Consider the following 22,810-nt stretch of genomic DNA (forward strand, 5'->3'; position numbering starts at 1 on the left):
GCATAACTGGGGGAAAATTACACAGCCTACAGTCTGCTTTGTGTCTGATGTGGCATTTCTGTGAACCCTTAATGCTTTCGGGATATCAGTACAAGGAAGACATAGACTTGCTGGAGCAAGTCCAGAGGAAGTCCACAAAGTCCACGGACTGAAACAGACCTCTTGTGAAGAGGGCTGAGAGAGGTTGGGGCTGTTCAGCCTGAGGAAAAGGCTCCAGGAAGATCTTACTGTGGCCTTTGAGTACTTAGATGGAGCCTGTAAGAAATGCAGAACAATCTTTCTAACAGCGCTTGTTCTGACAGAACCAGGGGTACTGGCTTTAAACTAAAAGATGCTAGATTTAGATTAGATGTAAGGAAGTAATTTTTTGCAATGAGGGTGGTGAAACACCGTGACGGGTTGGCCAGAGAGCTGGTGGGTGTCCCATCCCTGGAAGCATTCACATTCGGGTTGGACAGGGCTCTGCGCAATCTGATCTAGCAGAAGGTGCCCCTGCTGACAGCAGGGGAGCTGGACTCCATGACTTCTAAAGGACACTTACAACACGAAAACCCTATGAGTCTATCAATCCTTCCTGACACCGCCCAAGAGGTGAAAAAGGAAAACCCAGGCTGTGCAGCTTGGGTGCTAAGCTCAGCGGCAGCCACCCATAGCCCGGCCTAAGGCCGAGAGGGTACTGAGGAGGGGAGTACGGAGGAGCCGGCCGGGAGGGGCGGCCGCCCCTCATACAGGTGTTCTACACTCCCGGGAACGGGTCGGCCGGAGGAAGGGGTTCCCCGCGATGCAGAGCCAGAGGTCCGTCCGTTCCTCGCCGCGCAGTCCCCTGCCCTGACAGGGGAGAGGCAGGCAGATGAGGGGGCCGGGAGGAGGACGGCGCCGCTGCTACCGCCCCTCCCTTGTCCGCGCCTCACCACCCACCGCTCCCCACTAACGGCAGCGGCTCGCAGCCGGACACGCGCCACGCGGTCCTCCCTTCCGCAGACAGACTACACTTCCCGCCGTGCTTTGCGGCCGCCCGCGCCGGCTTCCGGTGGCGCGTGGTTTCCGGAGCGGATCGGAACCCGGAGTCCGGATCCGATCCGGGTCTGGCCATTCCCCAGGCAGGTAACGCCGGTTCCCCGCGCTCCCGCCCGCTGCCCCCTGCCCCTGTCCCACGCGTGGGACCCTCCACGCGGGACCCCTGTCCCGCCGCTTCAAGCCCGTTCCGCACGGCCTGGTGCGCTGCGCCTCATCTCCCCTCCCCACCGCTCCCTAGGGCGCTCGGGGCCGAGGCGGGGGCGGTGGCGAAGGCTCCCAGGCAGTGGCGGCTGAAGCCGTGCCGCCGCCTCCTCCTCCTCCTCCGCCGCCACCTCCTCTTCCATGCCGCCTGTTCTTTGTTACAGCGGCCGCGCCGCCGCGCACGGAGGGAGGGCAGTAGGGAGAGGGGCGAGGCGAGTCCGAGGCAAAACCCGGCGGAGCCGCTCCCGGATCCCGGGTTGGTCCTCGCCGCCCGCCGGGCTCCGGGCGGCTGCGGCGCGGTTCCGCCGGTCTGCGCCGACCGTGCCTGCGGCCCTCGCGTGGCCGCGCCGAGGCCTCACGCCCCGCGCTCCGCACGCGCTCACAGACGCACCGTGCGGCGTCGGGAGGCCCTGGTCCGCCGCTGGGCTGTGCCGGGCGCTGGCACCGCCGGGGCCGTGTGCCAAGCGGGCTGGGGCGAGCGGCGGGCGGAGCCCGCGGGGCGCGGGCGGCTGGGGGGACGAGCCGCTGGGGCTTTGTAATTGCGGCGGGGACGGGGGCGTTGTCCCCACAAGCAGGGCTCGGCCGGTACGCCCATTGGTCTGGGGAGGACGCGGCCCTGTGTGGGAAACAGCCCTGTTGGGGTTGGTGCCGCCGTCAGCAGTGTTTCCTTGAAGCTGCGGGAGCAATGTTCGAGCACGGATTCGCCTGGAGGGTGGCGGGCCGCTGTCAGGTGTGAGGGCGTGATCCAAAGAGAAGAGGATGGGAGGAGGAGGCGGGTCTTGTGGCCCCGTAGGGGAATCGGTCATTAAGGCCGACCCGCTGCCTGGCGGCGCTGCCCGGCCCCGGCCCCCGCCCCCGCCCGGGCTTTCTAGGTGGTTGTCTTCTGCAGGAAGGCGCGATGTGTTCGTTAGAAGACAAAAGGAAGAAAATCTCAGTCTATAATGCTTCATACACACGAATCTCCTGCATTGCACTTGTTTTCTGCCCATCTTCATTAAACTTTGCGAATACTGTATTGACCCTAGGCAGAATGAAAGTAATCGTGGGCAGGCAACATGAACTCCACACCTACCCTGTTAGTGCTCTGTGCTCCCTCTAACTGGCATGGATTTTTTCTCCCCTCTGCCTTCTCAACAAGAACTGATAGAAAGGCTGTAATTTTTTAGAAATATAAAGCCTCGCTGTAGCTTGCCAGGTACTCTGCCAGGTGGTTTCCAAAGAATTTGAGCAGCAGTGTGAAGAAATGGGGCTGCATCATGAAGGAAACCATGTGTGTTTGGAAGTGTGTTGTATTTGCACACAGGTGTTCCCAGTGCCTATCTGCTCGCATTTTCAACTGACACTAGTAGAATCCCCTTCTAGAACTTCAATGGAAAATTGGAGAAAGAAGAAAGGAATACTTTAGTTTTACTTGATTTGCCATTAAATTCAAATACAGATTTATATGGATTTGGCCTATTTTTTTAAATTCTTGCCTCTATTTTTTACTCTGTTTGCAAGAACAGAATTGCTGACCCCCGGAGCCCGATGCCTTCGGCAGGTTTAAGGGGAAAATACGTGTGTACACCAGGTCTTGGGGTTTTTTGGGTAGCTTATGGCTGAAGTGATTCCCTCATACTAGTGCTATACATCATACAACACATGCAGGTACCTGTGATGCTGCAGCCCCTCAGCATCTTCACTTAGGTTCCCTTGAGTATCAGAAGTGTTTGGGGGCTCCTGTTACAGCTTGAGTTCGTAGTGTGCATAGCTGCGTTCTCTGCTGTCAGGCACGAAGTCATTAATTTAATTCTACAAACAGGAATTAGTAATTTTCTGCTCGTGTACCACCATCAGAATTAGGCCTTTTAACTGTAGTCTGATTTCTGCTGTGTAACTTTGAACCTTCATTACTTAATGATTGCTCTCTGGTTTATATAAAATACCCGGAATTCCCAGAGGCTTTGATTATCTCTGCAAGGCAAGAACATAATTATGTGCAATAGGATGAGTGACTTAATGGAATGTTTTTCTGATACAAATGCTTGGAAAGCAAAAAAAAAACCAGACATGTCCCAGAGCAGCAGCAGATGAGGTTAAAAAGCTCTGAAGGCTGTCTTCAATGTCATTGTAGGAGGCTTGCATGTCACTTTGTGACTCCATTTACCAGCTGAAGCAGGTGCTACAATGTCATTTATTTCAGAAAGTCTTGGGAAATAACAATTGGGATTAGTGAGGAAATCTGTGGGTAACAACTTGTATGTGTCAATAAAGCATGATTGTTAAACTCTTTCTGGGGCATTTCTTCCTCTCTTACCCTTTCTTTGAAGTAGGAAAGGGAGAACAAAAGACTGCACAGGAATTTCTGACAAGGTGCAGAGACTAATGCAAGGTAGCCCTCTTTGTACACCTGCATGTTGAAGTGTAAGTTTAGTTTAGCTGATAAATAATACGTTACCTGGTCTTGTTTATTCCCAAGCAGGTCATTTGCTGAGCATAGGAGAGATGGGTGGTGAAGCAGAAGTGTTGTGACGCGCTTTGACCACGGCAACCCCATGCAGAGCTACAGGCTGGGGTCAGAGTGGCTGGAGAGCTGTCAAACAGAGAGGGACCTGGGGGTGCTGATCGACAACCACCTAAACATGAGCCAGCAGTGTGCCCAGGTGGCCAAGAAGGCCAATGGCATCCTGGCCTGCATTAGGAATAGTGTGGCCAGCAGGAGCAGGGAAGTCATTGTGCCCTGTGCTCTGCATTGGTTAGGCCACACCTTGAGTCCTGTGTCCAGTTCTGGGCCCCTCAGTTTAAGAAGGACATTGAGACACTTGAATGTGTCCAGAGAAGGGCAACAAAGGCTGGGGAGAGGCCTTGAGCACAGCCCTGTGAGGAGAGGCTGAGTGAGCTGGGGTTGTTTAGCCTGGAGAAGAGGAGGCTCAGGGGTGACCTCATTGCCCTCTACAACTACCTGAAAGGTGGTTGTCGCCAGGAAGGGGTTGGTCTCTTCTCCCAGGCAACCAGCAGCAGAACAAGGGGACACAGTCTCAAGCTGCACCAGGGGAAGTTTAGGCTCAAGGTGAGGAGAAAGTTCTTCACTGAGAGAGTCATTGGTCATTGGGATGTGCTGCCCAGGGAGGTGGTGGAGTCCCCATCCCTGGAGGTGTTCAAGAGGAGACTGGACGTGGCACTTGGTGCCATGGTCTAGTCATGAGGTCTGTGGTGACAGGTTGGACTTGATGATCCTCGAGGTCTCTTCCAACCTTACTGATATTGTGAGACTGTGACGTGGCAAATGAAAGTGCTTCAAAAATGAAAATTGCGCTAAGGCTGATGGTAATTGAGGTGGTGTGTCCTTATCAGCTATGTGAGGTCTGTCTGAGGGACCTTTGCCCTTTCTGCCCATCACCTTGAGCAATATTTATGCTACTATGATTTCTCCACCCCTTTGTTGCTCTCCTCATCTGATGGTCACTGAAAAAAGCCTGACATTGCTGCTTGTGTAATGCTGCATGTCATCAGTCTGTGCTTTGTGAAAACCCTGGAAGGTGAATCAAGCAGGTCACACCGTCGTATTGCTGGTCTTGCTCTAGGCACTGTGTCCCCTGTGTATCTCAATTGTTGACCAAGGGGAATATTAGTTAATTCAGCCATATTTAGGATTGAGCTATCTAAAAATAGCACCTCTTGAAATAGTGAAGAGCATCCACAAAACATCTTGATTAAAAACCAAACTATTTCTGACATCAGCCTACAATCTGCTTTCTGTGGCTTTTTTTGTGCTGGGTTTCCCTAAATACCTGGGTTTATGATTAAAATACTCTGACTTCCCCTAAATACCTATTGCATTGTTTATAGTGCTTTCAGAAAAAGAGATTTGGGGAAATTTCATTAATTGCTGCTCCTGCTCATCATTGGGCTTTTGTAGTTTGTGTGTATGAGTTTAGTCCCCAAAAGCCATAGCCAAGACAGACCTAACTTGTGCCCCAGATGGGCAGTTCTCGCCCTTTATTAGGGATGGAAGGGGAGTTGGGAAGGGCAGTGCTTGGATGAGCCATGGGAAAATGCCAAGGTGCCCAGACCTAGTGACTAAAATCCTTAGGCCAGATAGCTGAGATAACTGAGGCCCAGATAACTGAGCAGCAGGATCCCTCCTGCCATGACCCAAGAGCCACAGTGACCAGGTGTCCCTTTGTATTCCTATCAGTTGATGTGCTGGCTTTCCACGCAGTCCATCACGTGTGGTGATGGACTTGTTCATGGCTAACTGGGAGTAGCCTACAGAGAGATGAAGGAATCTGTTTGCTGCTTCTGGTGGAGGCTTGAGGTAGAGCAGAGCATGAGTGTGGCTGGCAGCTTCATATCTCCCTGACATGTGCAGATGCCATTGTGGCATTAGCAGCACACTTGACACAAGTATGGAGTCCTTCCTGAAACTGTGAAAGTGGTTGTGTGTGCCAGGGACTTCACTACAGCGAGAATTCAGCAGAGCCAGTTCCTGTGCAGAAGCAGCTGCTGCTCCAGGCTCCAGCCTGAGACACAGTTCCATGGCTCAGCCAGGCAGAGCACATGAAGCATCAGTGTTCAAAAGTAAACTCATAACGGGGGTCCTGCTCCTATGCTGATCCCCACGGTGGTTGTACTTACGGTTTGGCTTGGCATTTGTTGTAGTAGCAAATGCTTCACTTCTTTGCTTTTGTTTTTTTGTTGGTGGTTTTTTGTTTGCTTGGGTTTTTTTGTGTGGTGTTGGGTTTTGTGATGGGTTGTGTGTGTGTGGTTTTTGTTTGTGGGTTTTGTTTTGGTTTTTTTTACAAGGCTATGCTGATTTGGTGTGTCTTTGGTCACATTTCCTCCTCTGTCCTTCTCCCTCTCACAAGTTCAGTCTCTTACTCCTTCCTCTTTTTAACCTTTCTGCTTGCTGGTTTTTCAGCCTCATTCTCTTTTAAACTTTGTTCATGATCTTTGTGTTGCTTTGCCTCACTCTGGGGCATTGGGAAAAAGGAAAACTGCCTTCTAAATTGTGCTTGTGTTGTGATCTTAGCCATGCATAATCAGGCTATTTGTCAGCCATAATAAAATGTTGTCTAGACACTGCTGAGGAGCAATAGTGTTAATGCCAGTTTCTAATGCATACTGCCAAAACTGATCTATGGAAGTGAATATAGATTGTCCTTTCTTCATGGGTGAAAGGAAATTGGTAAGTTACCATTTCATGGAAGGTCAGGGACAAGGGATGGGATTTGTTTTCCCAGGTTTTCTAATGCTTATTGCCACAGTATATCTTTGCTTTTGGTACAAGTTTGTGGTCATATTTGCAGGTTTTAGGGTCTTAAGATTATTGTTTGTATTAAATAATGATTTATTAAATTTACCTTTTGTAGATCATTTTTTTAAGCTACTGTTCAGTGTGCTGAACCAGATAGGTCTTGTTTCTGCAGCAGTTGTTGCTGGCCTGGATTAGTCCTCTGGCTTTCATTTCTTTAACTTTCTATTGACACTGCTGCCCAGGCAGTAATGTGTTTGAGTGTGCTGTGGATCAGCCATCATCCTTACTCCCCAAAAGGGTGTTTCAATAAGAATGGAAAGTAAAAATCATTCAGAACTAACTTTATCATTTGTATTTTGGCAGGTTTAAAAAAATGGCTGAAGATGGCAGTGATGAGCTTATATTTATTTGTAAGTATTAGAAAGGAGAATGATCTAACTGTCGTTATGTCACTTGGCTACTCAGAATGTTTGGAATTCCAGAGTAAACCAGTTTTTATTTAGAAAACTATTTCTGTAAATGAAGCTCAAACAGCTTATGGAGGCATAGGGAGAAGGTTGGTTATTTTAAGCATACACATTCTCCTGGTTTACACAAAGAGACCTCTGAATGTGAGTTAGCAGAACAGCTTTTCATGGTTGAGGTGAGACTGAAGGCCCAACACTAGCCTAAGCCCTTCATTTATACAGCCAGTTTTAGCAACCAGTGGTGTCTGTGGGGAACTCTGACCTCTGTCCTGAGTTGAAGACCTACACCACTACAGGAGGAGGATGTGGGCTCCTTGTTCTCTCTGGACAAGCCCAGTTTGAGATGCAGCAGCTTCCCTGACAGGTCTCACTCACGGCATTCACTGGATTTTCTTGTGCTCCTGTGTCAAGGGTTGGGGATGGGCTGGCCACTAATGGCTGACAAGTGCTATTAAACACCTCTCCATTCCCAAAGGGGAAAATAAAGGGAATAAGGGAGAGAGTCTTATGAATTGAAAAACAAAACTAAAGCTGCTTTAATGAAAATAATAACAATAAAATTAAAGACACATAAATATACACAAAACCAAAATTGAACCCGACCCTGCTGATGTCAGTTAGTCACCATCACCACCGATGCAGATGGCAGAAGTTCCAGACTGGACTCAGTGGCAGACAGGAGATGGATTCTGGAACATGTGAATGGGAATTGAAGGTAGAACAGGCAGACTCTGCCTTGGATGTTGACAGTTGAAGGAGATATTTTGACCCTTGTGATCCTTCAGCTTTATCTTGAATATATGGAATGGAGTAACCTGTTGCTCAGCTTAGGGCCACCTGTACTGTTCACTTCTTTCTGCAGGTGTGGCCTTTTACTCTGCGCCCCCAGTGTAGTACACAAAATTTAGCAGTGACTTTGGCTTGTAAACCAACCCTTGGTACTAACTAGAAACACCAAGTGTTACCACTGCTAGAAGCTAACAGTGTCTGTGAAGTGGTGTTGTAAATTAATGATCACTCTTATGCAAAGGGGTGAAAGAAATGTGTAGCTTACTCCTGCATGTAGTTTTGGACAGTGCTGTCTGCACCTTCTTCTACCTGTGCAGTGGCTATCTGCAGAAGTGAGGGGTGCCTAGGTGCAGTCAAAAGATAAGGGGAATGACAAAGTGCTTTGTTTCCTTTGGCAGCAAAGCTCATTTAAAAAGCCATCACTCTGGCTGTGCCTTCCTGTCCCCAGTGGTTATGACAACTCTTTGTGGATGATAATCCAGTTCTTTTCAGCAATCTGGTTTCAGTGTTCCTCTGTGGCTCCTGCACCCTCTCTAGTTTGGAAATTTGTATTTAATGCAGATAATTTCAGAATCACAAACTGATTGAATAGTAGGGGTCAGAAAGGACCTCTGGAGATCATCTAATCCAGCCCCCCTGCTAAAGCAGGTTCACCTAGGGCAGGATTGCAACCAGGTGGGTTTTGAATATCTCTAGAGTAGGAGACCCCCCAGCCTCTCTGGGCAGCCTGTTCAAGCACTCTGTCACCCTTGAAGACACTTTTCTTCATGCTCACATGGAACTTCCTCTGTTCCAGCTTGTGCCCATTGCCCTTTATCCTGTTACAGGCACCACTGAAAAGAGTCTGGCCCCATCTTCATGACACCTGCCTTTAGATATTTATGAGGGTTGAGAAGATCCACTGTTGGTCTTCTCTTCTTCAGGCTAAGCAGACCCAGGTCTTGGTCTTTCCTCATAAGAGAGAAGAGAGATTCTCCAGTCCCCTAATCATCTTTGTGACACCCTACTGGACTTTTCTGTAGTTTTTTGTCTCACTGGAACTGTGGAACCCAGAACTGGACACAGTACTCCCCATGTGGCCTCACCAGGGCAGCACAAACAGCTGTACCGGCAGCAGTGATGGGCTTGGGGGCTGCGTGAGCTGGTACTGCCGCTTGTCAAATGGGTGTGGATTTTCACCTCTAAGCTGGTTCTGTTTAGAGAAGGAGAGATAATGTGGAACTGTGCATTGTAGTTTAGAATCCCTTTTCCACATCTTAGAAGGAATCTTACTGTTAGTTCACTGAGACAAATACTGGGAGGTAGAGGTTGCCACTTAAGCATAGAGAGTAGTTTACCAGAGGGGACATGCCCTGGAACAGCATGACTTCTGTCTTGTTCTCATCCCAAACAAGGTGTCACCACCCCTACTTTACATTTTCACTGGATTTGCGTGACTTGCCCTTGTGAGCACGCAGCTCAGATGGAATATTACCCTTGTGTGATGATCTCTTAAGCTACTTCAGCAGATGACCAGGCAGGGCAGTTTGACAGATATTTTTCACCATGAAGCAGTGTCTGTGCATTTGAAATCCTCTTAAGCTGGCTTATTTTAGAAAGCCTCAAATTATCCAGGTCTGAAAATTGTTTCATAGGAGTCATTCAGTTCTGAGTAATTTAGAGCCACTTAAACTGAAAGTTAATTTAGGTAAGCTGATGGTGAATTAAGAAGTGGTTAAAGTATATTGCACAGCCAGATGACTTGTTTGGAAAGACACCAGAAGGCACCTCTCTCCACTGTGGGTAAGAAGCATAAGCTGGCCCAGGCATGGCTCTGGGCAGAGCTGGGCTACTACAGCATCCTCATGCCCTGCTAAGGCCCTGTGCCAGTTCTGATACCAGTAGTGGATTTATGCTTCATGTCACTAAAAAAACCCATAAACATAAACACCCCCAGGCTACTCAAGCTGTTCCTAGAAGTCTGGATTCTGGTTGGACTAGATGACCTTTGGAGGTCCCTTCTAACCCAGACCATTCTATGATTCTGTGGTGAAGGTATGGATATGGTTTTCTTTAGCTGGTACATGTTATGGCACTTTGTCTGAAGAATCATGGCATCTTTAAGCAGAGTGCTTGCTGTTTTCTCTTGGAGAGAGAATTTAGACTATTGTTTTCTGATAGTACTGATCATGCTGTCTTGCTACCTCACACAGGTGCAGCTATCAACTTAATGTTCAATGTTACATGTTCTTTTAAGCTATATAAATAGACATCTGCCTCTATATGTATGGATTTTGCCCAGTGTTAGATTTTGTATTTGGCTCTTGAAAGAAGGAGGCAGCTGTCTTACAAAAGTGTTTGCCATCTGCCTTACTGTATGCTGTCTGCTTCCTTTCAGGGTGCGAAGACTGTGGGCAGTACCATGATTCAGAGTGTCCTGAACTGGGCCCAGTGGTGACAGTCAAAGACTCCTTTGTATTGAGCAGGGCAAGGTAAGGAACATTTGTGTTAGTTCTGTCTAACCCAACACCCATGTTAATTCTTTAAATCATATTTGCTATCGAATGGGTGCCATACTGACAGCTGAAAACTGAAGTCTCAATCTATGGAAGCACGTGGCCTTGACTCAATAGAAAAATTGATGCACACCCCTAAGTACTCCACTGAATTAAAGCTGAAAAATAACCTGCTGCTCATCAGGACTTGTCGTCTTTGCTGAGGTTTCAGCTGGGGTAATGACTTCTGCCTTGGTAGAAGACTTGCATCTTTCTCACCTACTCAGAGGTACCCCTGAGAAGTGTGTGAAGTTTTCATAGTCATATGAATGGTTGTGTTCTGCTTGGTGCAACCTCTGTGGTTCCTTCACTGAGAAGCAAAACAAGTTATTCTAATTTTTGTGAGTCTCCAGGAATGTTTAGGAGTATTGTTTCTGTCAGAAAATGTGACAGCACAGCAAAAACATTCTTGCTTGATGAAAGAAACAACTAGACTAAATCTAATGGGGAGAAAACAACACTAAGTAGTGATTTTTACAGGGAAAGGCAATCAGGCATTGTCAGCAAAATCCATTTTAAGGTGTAAAATGTAAAGCTAAAGAGAAGAAATAATAAATCCAGTACATATCCATAAAGGGAGGAGGGTTCAGATGGCTCCACGTATTACATAATGTGTTTAGGACTTCCCTATTTCTTCTTGGAACATCACAGACAGAAAATGTAGGTATGTGGGCAGCAAGCCTGACATGTGCTGGCTATGTAGACCACTCTGTGTATTCCCAGGGTCGTTTTGTAGCAAATACTGAATGTCCTGTGTGTGCTGCATGGGTGCCCTGACCCCTCTCTGCCTGGGCAAGGTGCTTTTGGTGTACTACAGTTACACTGGCTGTACATGTGCAAGGGCTGTGGTTGTTTTTCTGGGCTTTCCCAAAAAGGAAGCTTGCTGCAGCTCCTGCCAGGCACCATCTCCCTGTGCCTGAAAACCTGCATGCATCATGTGGTGGGTTGAAAATTTCCCCCCCCAACATTAAATTTGCCAGACCAGCTCAGTTGGAAGCAAGTGAAAGCTGTTTTTACAACCAAAACTACAATCTACAATGGAATGCAATGAATATGTACAAAATATACAGGATTTACAATATTTACAGGTATTCACAATTAATAAAGAGCACAAGGACCCCCCTGACCAAAGAGCAGGGGAAGCTAATAGCTTCACCCTCCCTGAACCCCCTTAGCCCCCTGCGCATCAAAGGGACAAGAGAGAGAGCAGAGAAGTTAATACCAGTCACAACAAAAGCGATGCAGCCAAGGTCAAGCAGAAGCAAGTCAGTATCTCCCAGCCTGAAAGAAGGGAGAAGAGAGAGATTATTTTGATACAATTAGTTTAAGTTCCTTATCTCTCCAGTGGGATTGTTTAGAGCTATCATTATTTTCCTCTTTACAGCCAGTAATGATTTATTTACATTTTGCTACTTTCTGTTCAAGATCTGTGAAAAAAATTTCAAAGGCATAGCCTAAAACTACCACAGATCATCTTCTGCAGCAGGTGTTGTAAGTTACCACTGACTTACCAGCCCTGACACTGGAGGTACTTTGTTCTTGATGGTAATATCAAAATGCCTGTAGGAATCATAGAAACTGGGGATGAAAGTGTTTTCTTAGACGTGGAAACTGGGCAGGACAGTACATCTCCAGGCTGTAGTAAGCAGGTTGATAGTTTAATCTGTGGCTTTGTTTGGCATTTTTTCCTCATTTATGTCTTCAATTTTTAGATCATCTCTGCCTTCTAATTTGGAGATAAGACAATTGGAAGATGGGACTGAAGGAGTGTTTGCTCTGACTCAGCTAGTGAAACGTACCCAGTTTGGCCCATTTGAATCCAAGAGAGTTGCCAAACTGGAAAAAGAGTCAGTTTTTCCCCTGAAGGTAAGACAGTGTACATAAAAATCAAAAGCAAGGAGTTGTTTCTACCTGTGATAATTCTTTGCTATCCAACACAATGGAAAACAAAATGTGTGTAGGAGAGTTACTGGGGACATCTCACAGCCATACCCTATAACAGTTTAGCTAAAGCATTCTTTGAGCAAGGTACATCAGAATCAAACTAGAGCCTCTTTCTACAAGTTTGAAGTGAGCATCCTCCTAGGAGACAGGGCTAGGATACAGTCAGCAAAACTACTTGTCTTTCACTGTCTACCTGTGATGATACAAGAGGAGCAATGACTCTGGCAGTTCATTTCAATTGTTTCACTGAGTCCCTCTTCAGTTTGTATTTGCTTAGTGTATTTGACATAAGCATTAGGTCTATGGACCATGCAGAATAAATCATGTTTTCTGTCTTGCATTTGTTTTATTCTTCTCATGGCAAGTTTTGGTAGGAAAAATGCTATGGTAAAAAATGAATTCTGTCTTAATTTTCAACAATACCTAACTTAGAAGTAAAGGTTTAGAAATGTGTCTTGGCCTGATGGCTGTTTCCTATTGTGTTGTTTGAATTCCTCTCCATTCTCTGATGATAAGTCATTCAAATTATAAGAGGAACTGGTGGCTGTGGCAAGAATCCTTAGGACACAAGTTCAGTTTGTTCCCTGGTAGTCTGTCCCAGACAAACTCATCTGAAGATGTGACTGATACATGAAACGTGCCTGGTGCAAGTGTTAAGGGTTGTTTTACCTCTAGCATGCATGAATGGAAGCCATTGCAAAAGCAGAGAATGACAATTATTCTTAACTTTGTGTTATTTATTAGGATTTTATTATAAGCATATTTTGCTTGGTAGGTGTTCCAGAAGGATGGGCCCCTGGTATATTTTGATACCTCAAATGAAGATGATTGTAACTGGATGATGATGGTGAGACCAGCCACCAAATACGAGCATCAAAACTTAACTGCCTTCCAGCATGACAATGATATTTACTTCACCACCTCCCGGGACATCCCTCCAGGAACTGAGCTGCGAGTGTGGTATGCAGCTTTTTACGCCAAAAAAATGGAAAAGCCAGTGCTGAAGCAGGTCACTAGTATTGCCAATGGTATGTGTGGGGGCATTTTTTCCTTCCTAAGGGCCCAGTCCTGCTAAGGACTGATAGTACCCTACTGTTGTAGTTAGCAGTGCTGTTCATAAAGGAAGTTCTGACCCTGAGTTTGTTAGACTTCAGAATTAGGTTAGCCTGCACATGTGGTTACCCTGCAAAAAGAAAGGGTGAGATCCTTCACCTTGATGTAGCTGAGATTTTGCAGACAGATGGCCTCTTCAGGGTGAACACACTGGATAAATAGTTCTTAGATAAAGAACTGGTGGTTGCATCACAAACTATCGCAACAAAGGCTGGAGTCAATACAGCTGACCAATATGATCGAGTATTGTTCCTTTATTGTTCCAGTATTGTAGGCCTATGGTGCGAGTATAGCACAGTAAAGTAAAGCAAAGAAGAAAGGAAAGGAAGGGCAGAAGTGTGTATCAGGGGAACTTCTACAACTTATATAAACTCGGAGAGCCTCGTTGGCATGGCTTCATTGGTTCCCTATGAGTGACCACACATCGCACTGTTATAGATCATTGGTCCAACTACTAATGACACGTGAGGTTGTTGATGCAGGTGCATGTGCTCTTGTCCCAAGATAACTCTCTGTATTTATAGCTACCAGTGTCCTGTTTTAGTTACATGCTGCAGGCACAGCACTGTTTTGCTACACTGCTAGCTGGCTCTGCACTTATGCTGAGCGTGGCCTCCCACCATGTCAGGCTCTAGGCCTACACTGCCAGATTGCTCACACTGCTCGTTGCTGGCATTGCCACAACAAACATTTCTGGCTGGAAGAGCAGACGAACCCAAGTGTTAGCGTAGGTCTGAACATATGTGTGGATTTGCTAAAGAAGCCTTCCATTTTCAGTTGTAGTGAAAATGTTTTAGATTTGTTCAGAACTCTTCTATAGTTCTGCACAACTACTTTCATCTCATGCAGCCTTACGTGGGAGCAGCTGGAATAAGATGCGCTCCAGAGCAAGCTGCTATTCCAGACGATTTCTTAGAGTCCAAACTAGAATTTTCTGAAGGCTTTTGTTCCTCCACCCCTTTCCTTTCTTCTGCTTTTCCATTTCTGCTACTAAAAGGCACGATCCTTTAGCATTGCAAGGGCATTTTCTTTCTGCTCTGGAGTTGGAAATACTCCCTGAATGGTTACTACTAATGAGTATAATTTGGGGTGGCAAATGGCTTGAAGAGGAGTTGTTGCCATCATCTTGCTTTATGGTTGATCTTAACAGTAAGGAGAGCCTTAAGTGCTGCAGCTCAATCAATGCAGTTAACGGATTTCTAAATTCTGAGATGTTTGCTTTTGGTGTTAGTTGAGAGTTTTCATCTTTTTCCTCTTAAGTTTATCCTGTTCCTGTATTCTTGTGGTCAGATGAGGATTTATCGTTTAGGCACATCCTGCGTTCTCTCCTAAGTACTTCACTATACACTTTGGGCTATGAAAGGCTCATTGAGTGAGATTCAGGCACAACAGTGTTCTGGTTAGGATTTGATGTGACAATGTTTTTTGCAGGCTTGCTGTAGGACAGAACTTTACGACTGTGGTTACTGGCTCCAGCACAGAGCAAGAGAATCAAAGGGTCTGGAAAGTAAAGGAACTGTTTTTCCTCTTCACAGATATATGCTTGGTAGTTTTGGAATCTGATAAAGAGGGGGACAAAATCTCTTCAAAATCTTCATCTGCTGTCTTGCCCCATAAAAAACCAAAGAAATCCAGCTTGCCAACAGCTGATCCAGCAGGTATGCAAAATTATGATTTTAAGGGAGACAGAGGGCAGATACAGATTTAGAGAGATGTTAGGTGTATCCCTTGTATGCAGATATGGTTATTTAACTTTTGGCAGTCAATTTAGAGAGAATCTGAAAGTCTGGATTTTTCTTTTTATTTTCATGAGCATAGTGTTTAAAATACTTACACAGGTTAGAAAGTGACAGGGGTTTGATAAACCTTTAGGCAGGTGATTTTCAGGGGAACCACAAACCACAACTACTTCTGATTTTCTAGGTGGTTAATGCTGGGGTGGGGGCAATCCCAAAGAAAATATTCAGTCTCTCTGTGCAAAGTGAAATAGTTCAAATGATGAGGTTCTAAAAGGAAACATGAGACTGAGTGTGGACATAGGAACAGTTCTGTTTGGAAATTAAAGAACACTGGCCATCCCCAAATTACCTGAAGCCTGTGAGAGTTCAGACTGTTCTAGATTACAGGAACTCCAAATAAACTTGTGAGCGATACAGATACTTGTGGCAATGAACATCTGCCTCAGGAAATAACCATGGTGTCACAGGAGCTTGGTCCCCACAGTCAAATATAAGACAGTGCCCCCCTAGCCTGTAATCTCTGGTAAGTGCAACAATGAAATTAAGAGCCCACTGAACACAAATTGCCATGTCTACAAGTAAACTCCGAGTATATAGTATGGGGATCAGGACTGAAAGAAAACCATTCTGGGTCTGTTCTTGGTGAAGTTTACTTTGCTAAATTTTGCTTAGTAGTACTAAAAGTAGCCAGGGGAAGAGGAGCAGAGTTGTTGCAGATGAGTACAGAGCAATTCTTCAGAAAATCCATTCATTTAACTTGGATACTGCCACAGCTAAAATATGAAGTCAGTCAGGGAGTTGTCTTTCAGTTAGGCATCATTGATTTTTCCACCCCCCCCAAGATGGGGAGAAACTAGGAAGAATTTGAACAGCTCCTCCTACGTCCTTCATCCTACTTTCCACAAGTGGAACTTCAATAGGAATAAAACGTTGCTTGTTGTACTTTGGGAATCCTAAATTACTTCCAAAACAAAACATGCCTCTCTTGATTCTGACTCTATGATCCAAGCCCCACAAAGCAGCTGCCCACTGACGGATCATTATCCGTCACGTAAACTGGGCTGCCCTGCAGCTGCCATGGAAGTCTAAAGAAGTGGAAACCTGAACAGGACCTGCTTCTGGGCAAACCAGCGCACAGCTAGGTTTACTGCCTGAGGCAGCTAAAGAGCAAGAGTCAGTAAGTGCAGAGTTGGAGACCATTTTCTAAGACAGACTTGGGTTTTCAGGAGTTGAGACTGGGCTAGCCACTAAACACCTGACAGATGTTCTCTGTTAACCCCTCACCCTTCCCAGAGGAGAAAAGAAAGGGAATAAGGGAGAGACTTTTATGAGCTGGAAAACAGCTTTAATTAAAATAATAATAATGAAAGAAGATACATACAAATGCATCCAAACCCAATAGTGAACCCAGCCCTCCTGATGGCAATTAGTCACATCATCACTGATGCTGCAGCAGGCACTGGGCAGGTCACAGACTGGATTTGACAGGAGACAGGAACCAGGTGCAGAAGCTGGATTCTGGAACTGGATTCAGGAACTTGTGGATTGGGATCAAAGGCAGAACAGAGAGAGATGCTGACCATTGAAGACTGGAGCTTGACCCTTGTGATTCCTCAGCTTTACACTGAATGCAATGTACACAGAATAGAATACCTTGCTGGTCAGTTCAGTGTCCCTCCTGGAAGGTCAGCCTTTTACTCTGTGTCCCCAGCATAGCACGCAGGATTTAGCAGTGACCTTGGCCTGCATGCCAATTCTTGCTACTAGCTAGAAACGTGTGTTATCACTACTAGAAGCTGACACTTCAAAACCATGCTGTTAACTTCAGAAAGTGCAGTCTCTTAGAAGAGGTGTGGCCGAAAAGTAGAATCCCCCAACACAGCTAGTGCTGTTCTAACTCAAAACCAGGACAGTTTTGCAGATAGCACTTTGTCAGTTTGGCTGGCCTGCAGCCTCATGAGACAGATACAGTGGCTTCCATGTTGCTTACCAATATGACTTTTTTTTTTTTAAGTAGAATTGTGGGGGTTAGGTTTGCTGATTTTTTTGCCTTCTGGACAGAGCTCTCGGGTAAGTTCTTTATGCAGCCTATGAAGAAGGAATTTCTGTTGCTGAATTGTTATTCTTTATTACAGCACAGATGAGATCACACCTCTGTAGTACAGAATGCTGAATGTAACTTGTAGCAGGGAATGACCTCTTCCTCAGAGCATCTTTTTTTGGTGGGGTTAAAAACCATCGTTAAAAAGGATGATGTACTCAGGCAGAGAGAGATGAACTCACTTGCTGATCGTACAAGAAACATCATGGCAGAAACTGAGGCAAAGTTTGAACCTCCTGTGCTGCCATTCACTTAATCATTATTTCAGTGCCATCTTCCTCCTTAGGGGGAAGGAGGAACTGGAACATTCAGCTTTATCGGTACAAAAAATTCCCTGAACCAGTCTGGATTTATCAGTTGCTGTTGACAAATTCAGGCACATCATCCAAGGATTTAAAGACAATGGACTGTGAACAGAGTTAATTGTTCTCCTTTTTTTTTTCTGTTTCTCATTCCAATTCCATGTTCCCCTAATTTCTTCTTTATTTATTTGACATGAGCTGTTAATTAAAGCATTAATATGGTGGCTCCTAGAACATCTCATTAGTAAAACTGCTTAAAACCTGATTTTCATTGTCCTTGCTGTTCTATCCTTTAGTCCAAATGTTATTACTCTGCAGTGCTCTTCACGGAGAGCAGAGAGGCTTCTGCTTCTGTCCTCAAGTGACCCAAAAAAGGACTGGTAACCCTGGCTTTAAAGGTGCTAAAAATTACTTCATATTGTGCCTTTGATAATCCCAGTTCTTTGGACCCTCAGGACTTTACAGGAATACAGACACTCTCTTCTGACATCATTTAATTTATGTTCTGACTTCTTACCTTCACAGCTGGAAAATCCTGAAGTGTTCCCAGCTGCCCCTGTGGACCTCTTACTGCTTAATTTGCAACTTTTGATACTCAGGGAGTTCTCACAGGATAAACAAAGCTATGGGGATTTATCACCTTCCTGTTTTCCAGGCTTTTTAGTATCTTTTCTTGTTGTGATTTAGTGAATGCACCAGAAGGCAGTGGAGCTGCAGAAGCAGAGTCCAGCCAGTGGACATGTAAAGTGTGTTCATCTGCTTTCCAGGAGCCCCAGCTGCTGACAGGTAAGAAGTGCTAGAAATCAGTGAGAGAGTACTGAGATGTATCTGGAGAATTCTGCTCCTCTGGAGCAGGACACTAAAGCCATGTCCCATCCACAATGCAGTAAGATAAAGATTATCATTTCTGTGTTCCTTTAAGAAAGGCTGGCAGGGAAGGTAAAACAGTGATACTTTGAATATGGCTGTGGTCAGTCTCTGGATGAAAAGCTGTGATGTTGAAGAAACAAAACTCTTGTCTAGAAGATGCAGCAAGGTGCCAGTGTGGCAGGGTGAGACATACTGGAGTATGTCCAGAGAGGGGCAATGGAGCTGGTGTTGGGTCTGGAGGGCAGGTCTGGTTGGAGGTGGCTGGGGGAGTTGGGGTTGTTTGGTCTGGAGAGGAGGAGGTTGAGGGGAGACCTCATTGCCCTCTTCAGCATCCTCGGGGGAAGTTGGAGTGAGGTGGGGAGTTGATCTCTTCTCCCTAGTATCAGGTGATAGAATGAAAAGAAAGGGCCTAAAACTGTGCCAGGGGAATTTCAGGTTGGATGTTGGGAAAAGTTTCCTGAAGGAGTGATTAGGCATTTGGAACAGGCTGCCCAAGGAGGTGGACCCTGGCGGTGCCCAGGAGTCAACCCTCCTTGGAGGTGTTCAAGAAACCCATGGACATGGCACTTTGGGACATGGTTTGATGGTAGTGGTAGGTTGATCGTTGGACTTGATTATCCTAGAGGTCTTTTCCAACAAAAAGAATTCTGTGGTTCTAAGATAATGTGAATATTAGGAATGCCAAGGAACCACCTGACCAATGTGTAAGGTCAGTAATAAGGTCAGTTGTTAGTTGTTAGCCATGGGAATGTGCTGCCCAGGGAGGTGGTGGAGTCACCGTCCCTGGAGGTGTTCAAGAGAGGATTGGATGTGGCACTTGGTGCCATGGTTTAGTAGTCATGAGGTCTGTGGTGACAGGTTGGACTTGATGATCTTTCAGGTCTTTTCCAAGCTTATTGATTCTGTGATTCTGTAATATCTGTTTATGCTTAGTGATACCTGCCTGATATTTATGGCACAGATCTAGTCAAGGTAATGAAATGTTGGTTTTCTTTCTTTTTCTCTTTTTTCCTCCCTCCATTTCATTTGCAGCTATTTCATGCAGCTTTCAAAAGAATTTAAAATAAGACTTCTGACTATTTGATGAATTCTTTTGAAAAGGAGACATACCCATTATGAGGGAGCACAACCTTTTTAACAGTGATATCTAACACATCTCTTTAAAAACTCAGTCCCTATGAATAATCACTGTCGTGTTTGATAGGTGCTGTGCTTTTATTAAGGAAGGTACTGTGACTGCTTTTGAAATAGTTTGATGTTGAGTCTCTGCTAAGTGAGATTGACCTGATGGATAGGCTGCAACTGAATCAATCCCTTTGAGTATTCCATGACAGTTTCTTTTAATCTTCTTCTCTTGTTCTTTCCCATCCACCCAGAGCACCTGCTGAGTCACCTGGAACAAGCTAAAGGTGCCCCCCAAACCGGCCAAAACGAGGCTGTTGTGGAGAAAGCATCAGAGGCTTCCCCTGAGGACCAGCCAGTGGTCTGTAATGCAGCCAGTGGCAGTACAGATTCAAGGAGGAAGGCCAGGCGGGGAAGAAAGCCCAAAGCAGCAAAAGCAGAAACACCTATTGTCATTGTTGAAGATGAAGATTCTCCAGGTAAAACAAAACTCCCCATTCACACATCCCTTCCTGCATCTGTATTGGTGCCTTCTCAGGAAAGTTTCAAAAGTAGCAGGGAGACAAGATGGAGGTTTTTAGTTAGACCACTGAGCCAGATGATTTATGAATTTGTTAGCAGTCTCTGAGGGCCTTGTCTACACTAAATGTTGCAGCATCTACGCTTACATCACCTGCATTCTCCTGTGAGGGTTTTAGCAATGGAGAGGCTCAGGGCAGTGGGTAGGAGAGACCTGTCTAGCTTTTTGCAAGATGGAACAGCAGAGAGATACCTTCCTCTGTCTACCTTAAGGTTCATTCTTCAAAGTGGCCTTTTTCAGGGCCTCATCTCCCATCAAGGGATGTTCTAGTAGGAAAAGTTATGATGCAGACCCCTTAGCTATAGGCTGAAAAGGTAAGAAATTATCTCTCCTTAAGAGTGGTTGGTTACATCTTACTTGTCACTCAGTAGCCATGTTCTCTGTCTTGCAAGTGTTATCTACTCATTAGCCATCCTTTATTTGTGAGTGGCAGCTAATGTGCTTGTGGACAAATAATGTGCTCAGTGCCACATCTCATTACAGATTCTGCATTTGAGATGTTATGTGTAGGATATCCACATTAACACTGTGTCTTTATCATGTTGGCAGCGGAACATGGAGCTGAGGTTGTAACTGAGGTCCCCCCAGAAGAGGTAGCCCTGCCTTCAGCTACAGAAGAGAGGATTATGGAATTGGTTTTAGGAAAAGTGCCTAACACCACAAATAGCATCAGTCCAGTGACAAAGTAAGTGCTCTGGGATGCAGAGTTTTTGTGTAGATTAATTAAGGTCATGTAGCATGTAACCACTGTGCTCAACTTCTGGGCCTACAGACGCTAGGTTTTATTAGCAAAAAATTGTGTGATCCTGCTGCTGCTACAGGAGCTGACTTTGAGTGCCATAAAGATGGCTTGTGCACTGAGAAGAGTGCATAGATGGTAAGGTGTTTGTGCTACAATGTTAGAGTATAAACCCTAAGATTTCCATTTTGCATCACGTTACATTTTGTTCAGTGTGATTCCAAAAGCCTCCTGCAGCTGTAAGTTGAAGTATCACTGCTGTTGAGTGTTGGTGGTAAATCAGGAACAAAGAGAGTTTTGTTCACAAAATTATTGCAGTTATTACTATGCAGTCCTTCCTGTCACTCTAAGTCAGGAATGACTTCATGTGGATTTGTGCATGTGGTACTTCACATTTAGAGCAGTGGGAGGGGAAAACTGCAGTATAGTAGAACCCCAGGGAGACGCTTAAATATAATGTGATTAATTTAGATTCCTTTATGTTCTTTTGTCTTGGTAAAGTCAGCTTTTTGGATAATTTTTTTTGTGTAATAAAATACTTAATTAAAAAAAAAAAAAAACAGCTAGTTGCTGTATGTTGAAGTCCTTTGCAGAGACAGAGCCACCAAAAATGCATTGCAGTGGGTGGCTGTGTTGGGAAGTAGAGCAGTCCTGCTTCTTGGTGCCCTGCTGTCCTCTTACATATGCCTTTTGCATGCGAACTGCCAAGCTTTCTAAACTGAGGGAGTGCTAATGTGCTAATTGTCAGAGCATAAGCAGAACAGATCCTTTGTGTTCCTCTGAGGGGCCTGCTAAGAGAATTTCTGAGGCTGGTGAATGCTGCTTTTTTCCTCTTTAGTGCTGGGTGAAGATAATTTGGAGCAAGTTGCACTCTGACATCTGCTGCTTTCAGGGGGTGGCCAGGAGGGTACCTTGGCAATGAGGAAGCTCCAGGCATCCCTCCCACCCACCAGAGGCTTAGCATTACACTCCTCTAGCTTTTGCCAGCTGGTGGAGCTTTTTTGCAACCTGTGGGATACCTTTCAGTCCCTGCCTTTCTTTCTCTAATCCAGTAGGTTTGCTCATCACCAAAACACCATGTCCCTCAAAAGAAGTTTAATTCTCTCCAGTAGACATGGTATACGGCGGAAGCTGATAAAACAGCTTGGGGAGCACAAGCGAGTCTATCAGTGCAGTATTTGCAGCAAGATCTTCCAGAACAGCAGCAATCTCAGCAGGCATATCCGTTCCCATGGTGAGTTTGGCTTTGCCTTGCTTGCATATTGATTTTTGTCTCTTGTTGGTTCCACCTTTGATTAAAAGAGCTAGGCTGTTTTTAGGTCATAGAATCATAGAATTGTCAGGGTTGGAAGGACCTCAGGGATTACCTAGTTCCAAACCCCTTGCCACGGGCAGGAACACCTCACACTAGATCAGGTTGCTCAGAGTCACATCCAGCCTGGCCTTAAAAACTTCCAGGGATGAGGCTTCTACCACCTCCCTGGGCAACCTGTTGCAATGTCTCATCACCCTCATGGTAAAGAACTTCTTCCTAACATCCAATCTGAATCTTCCCACAGATACTGGGAAACAGTCGCTAGTTATGCAGACCAAAGCATGTGAAGGTGTTTCACTCAGTGGCTTGGTGACAATTAAAACCAGGGGATTTGAATTTTGATAAATATTTTGAGTGAGAGCGAGGGTGTGATGTTTCTTTCCAAAACTATTCTTGCCTTTCGGTGTGTACATCTATATTGACCCCAACTTCACAGGCACATGAGTGACACTGCTGCGTGTTAGCTGAGTGCTTTCACAGAATATGTCTGGTTGGAAGAGATCTTGAAGATCATCCAGTCCAAACTTTGGCCCAGCACTGAAGGGTCAGCACTAAAACATGTCCCTAAGCCCCAGGCCCAAAGGCCACTTGAACACTCCCAGGGATGGTGACTCCACCACTGCCCTGGGCAGACCATTCCAATGTTTAATAACCCTTTCAGTGAAGAAGTGTTTCCTAATACCCAGCCTAAACCTCCCCTGGTTGTAGCTTGTAACCATTTCCTCTGGTCCTGTCACTTGT

At 45.7% G+C, this 22,810-nt stretch overlaps 1 protein-coding gene across 9 annotated transcripts in view; it reads left to right on the forward strand.

The window, feature by feature from the left end:
• Positions 1-1,041: 1,041 nt before the first annotated feature.
• PRDM15 (PR/SET domain 15) overlaps positions 1,042-22,810 on the forward strand; it is a 43,996-nt gene continuing 22,227 nt past the window's right edge. Inside the window, exons 1-10 of one of the 9 annotated variants that reach the window (XM_068155229.1) lie at positions 1,042-1,100; positions 6,818-6,864; positions 10,088-10,181; positions 11,957-12,110; positions 12,964-13,216; positions 14,837-14,959; positions 18,131-18,229; positions 19,690-19,914; positions 20,565-20,700; positions 21,807-21,988. In XM_068155229.1, the coding sequence (XP_068011330.1) occupies positions 6,828-6,864; positions 10,088-10,181; positions 11,957-12,110; positions 12,964-13,216; positions 14,837-14,959; positions 18,131-18,229; positions 19,690-19,914; positions 20,565-20,700; positions 21,807-21,988 (1,303 nt within the window). In that variant the 5' untranslated portion in view covers positions 1,042-1,100; positions 6,818-6,827. Of the gene's footprint in view, positions 1,105-1,792; positions 1,949-6,817; positions 6,865-10,087; positions 10,182-11,956; positions 12,111-12,963; positions 13,217-14,836; positions 14,960-18,130; positions 18,230-19,689; positions 19,915-20,564; positions 20,701-21,806; positions 21,989-22,810 lie in introns of those variants that run through there. The other 8 variants (XM_068155228.1, XM_068155224.1, XM_068155230.1 and 5 more) reach the window with 8 other exon arrangements.

The sequence above is a fragment of the Melanerpes formicivorus genome, unplaced genomic scaffold (assembly GCF_026170545.1).
Source record: "Melanerpes formicivorus ecotype bairdi unplaced genomic scaffold, bMelFor1.0.p_v2 SCAF_30, whole genome shotgun sequence".
In the NCBI taxonomy this organism is placed as follows: Eukaryota; Metazoa; Chordata; class Aves; order Piciformes; family Picidae; genus Melanerpes; species Melanerpes formicivorus.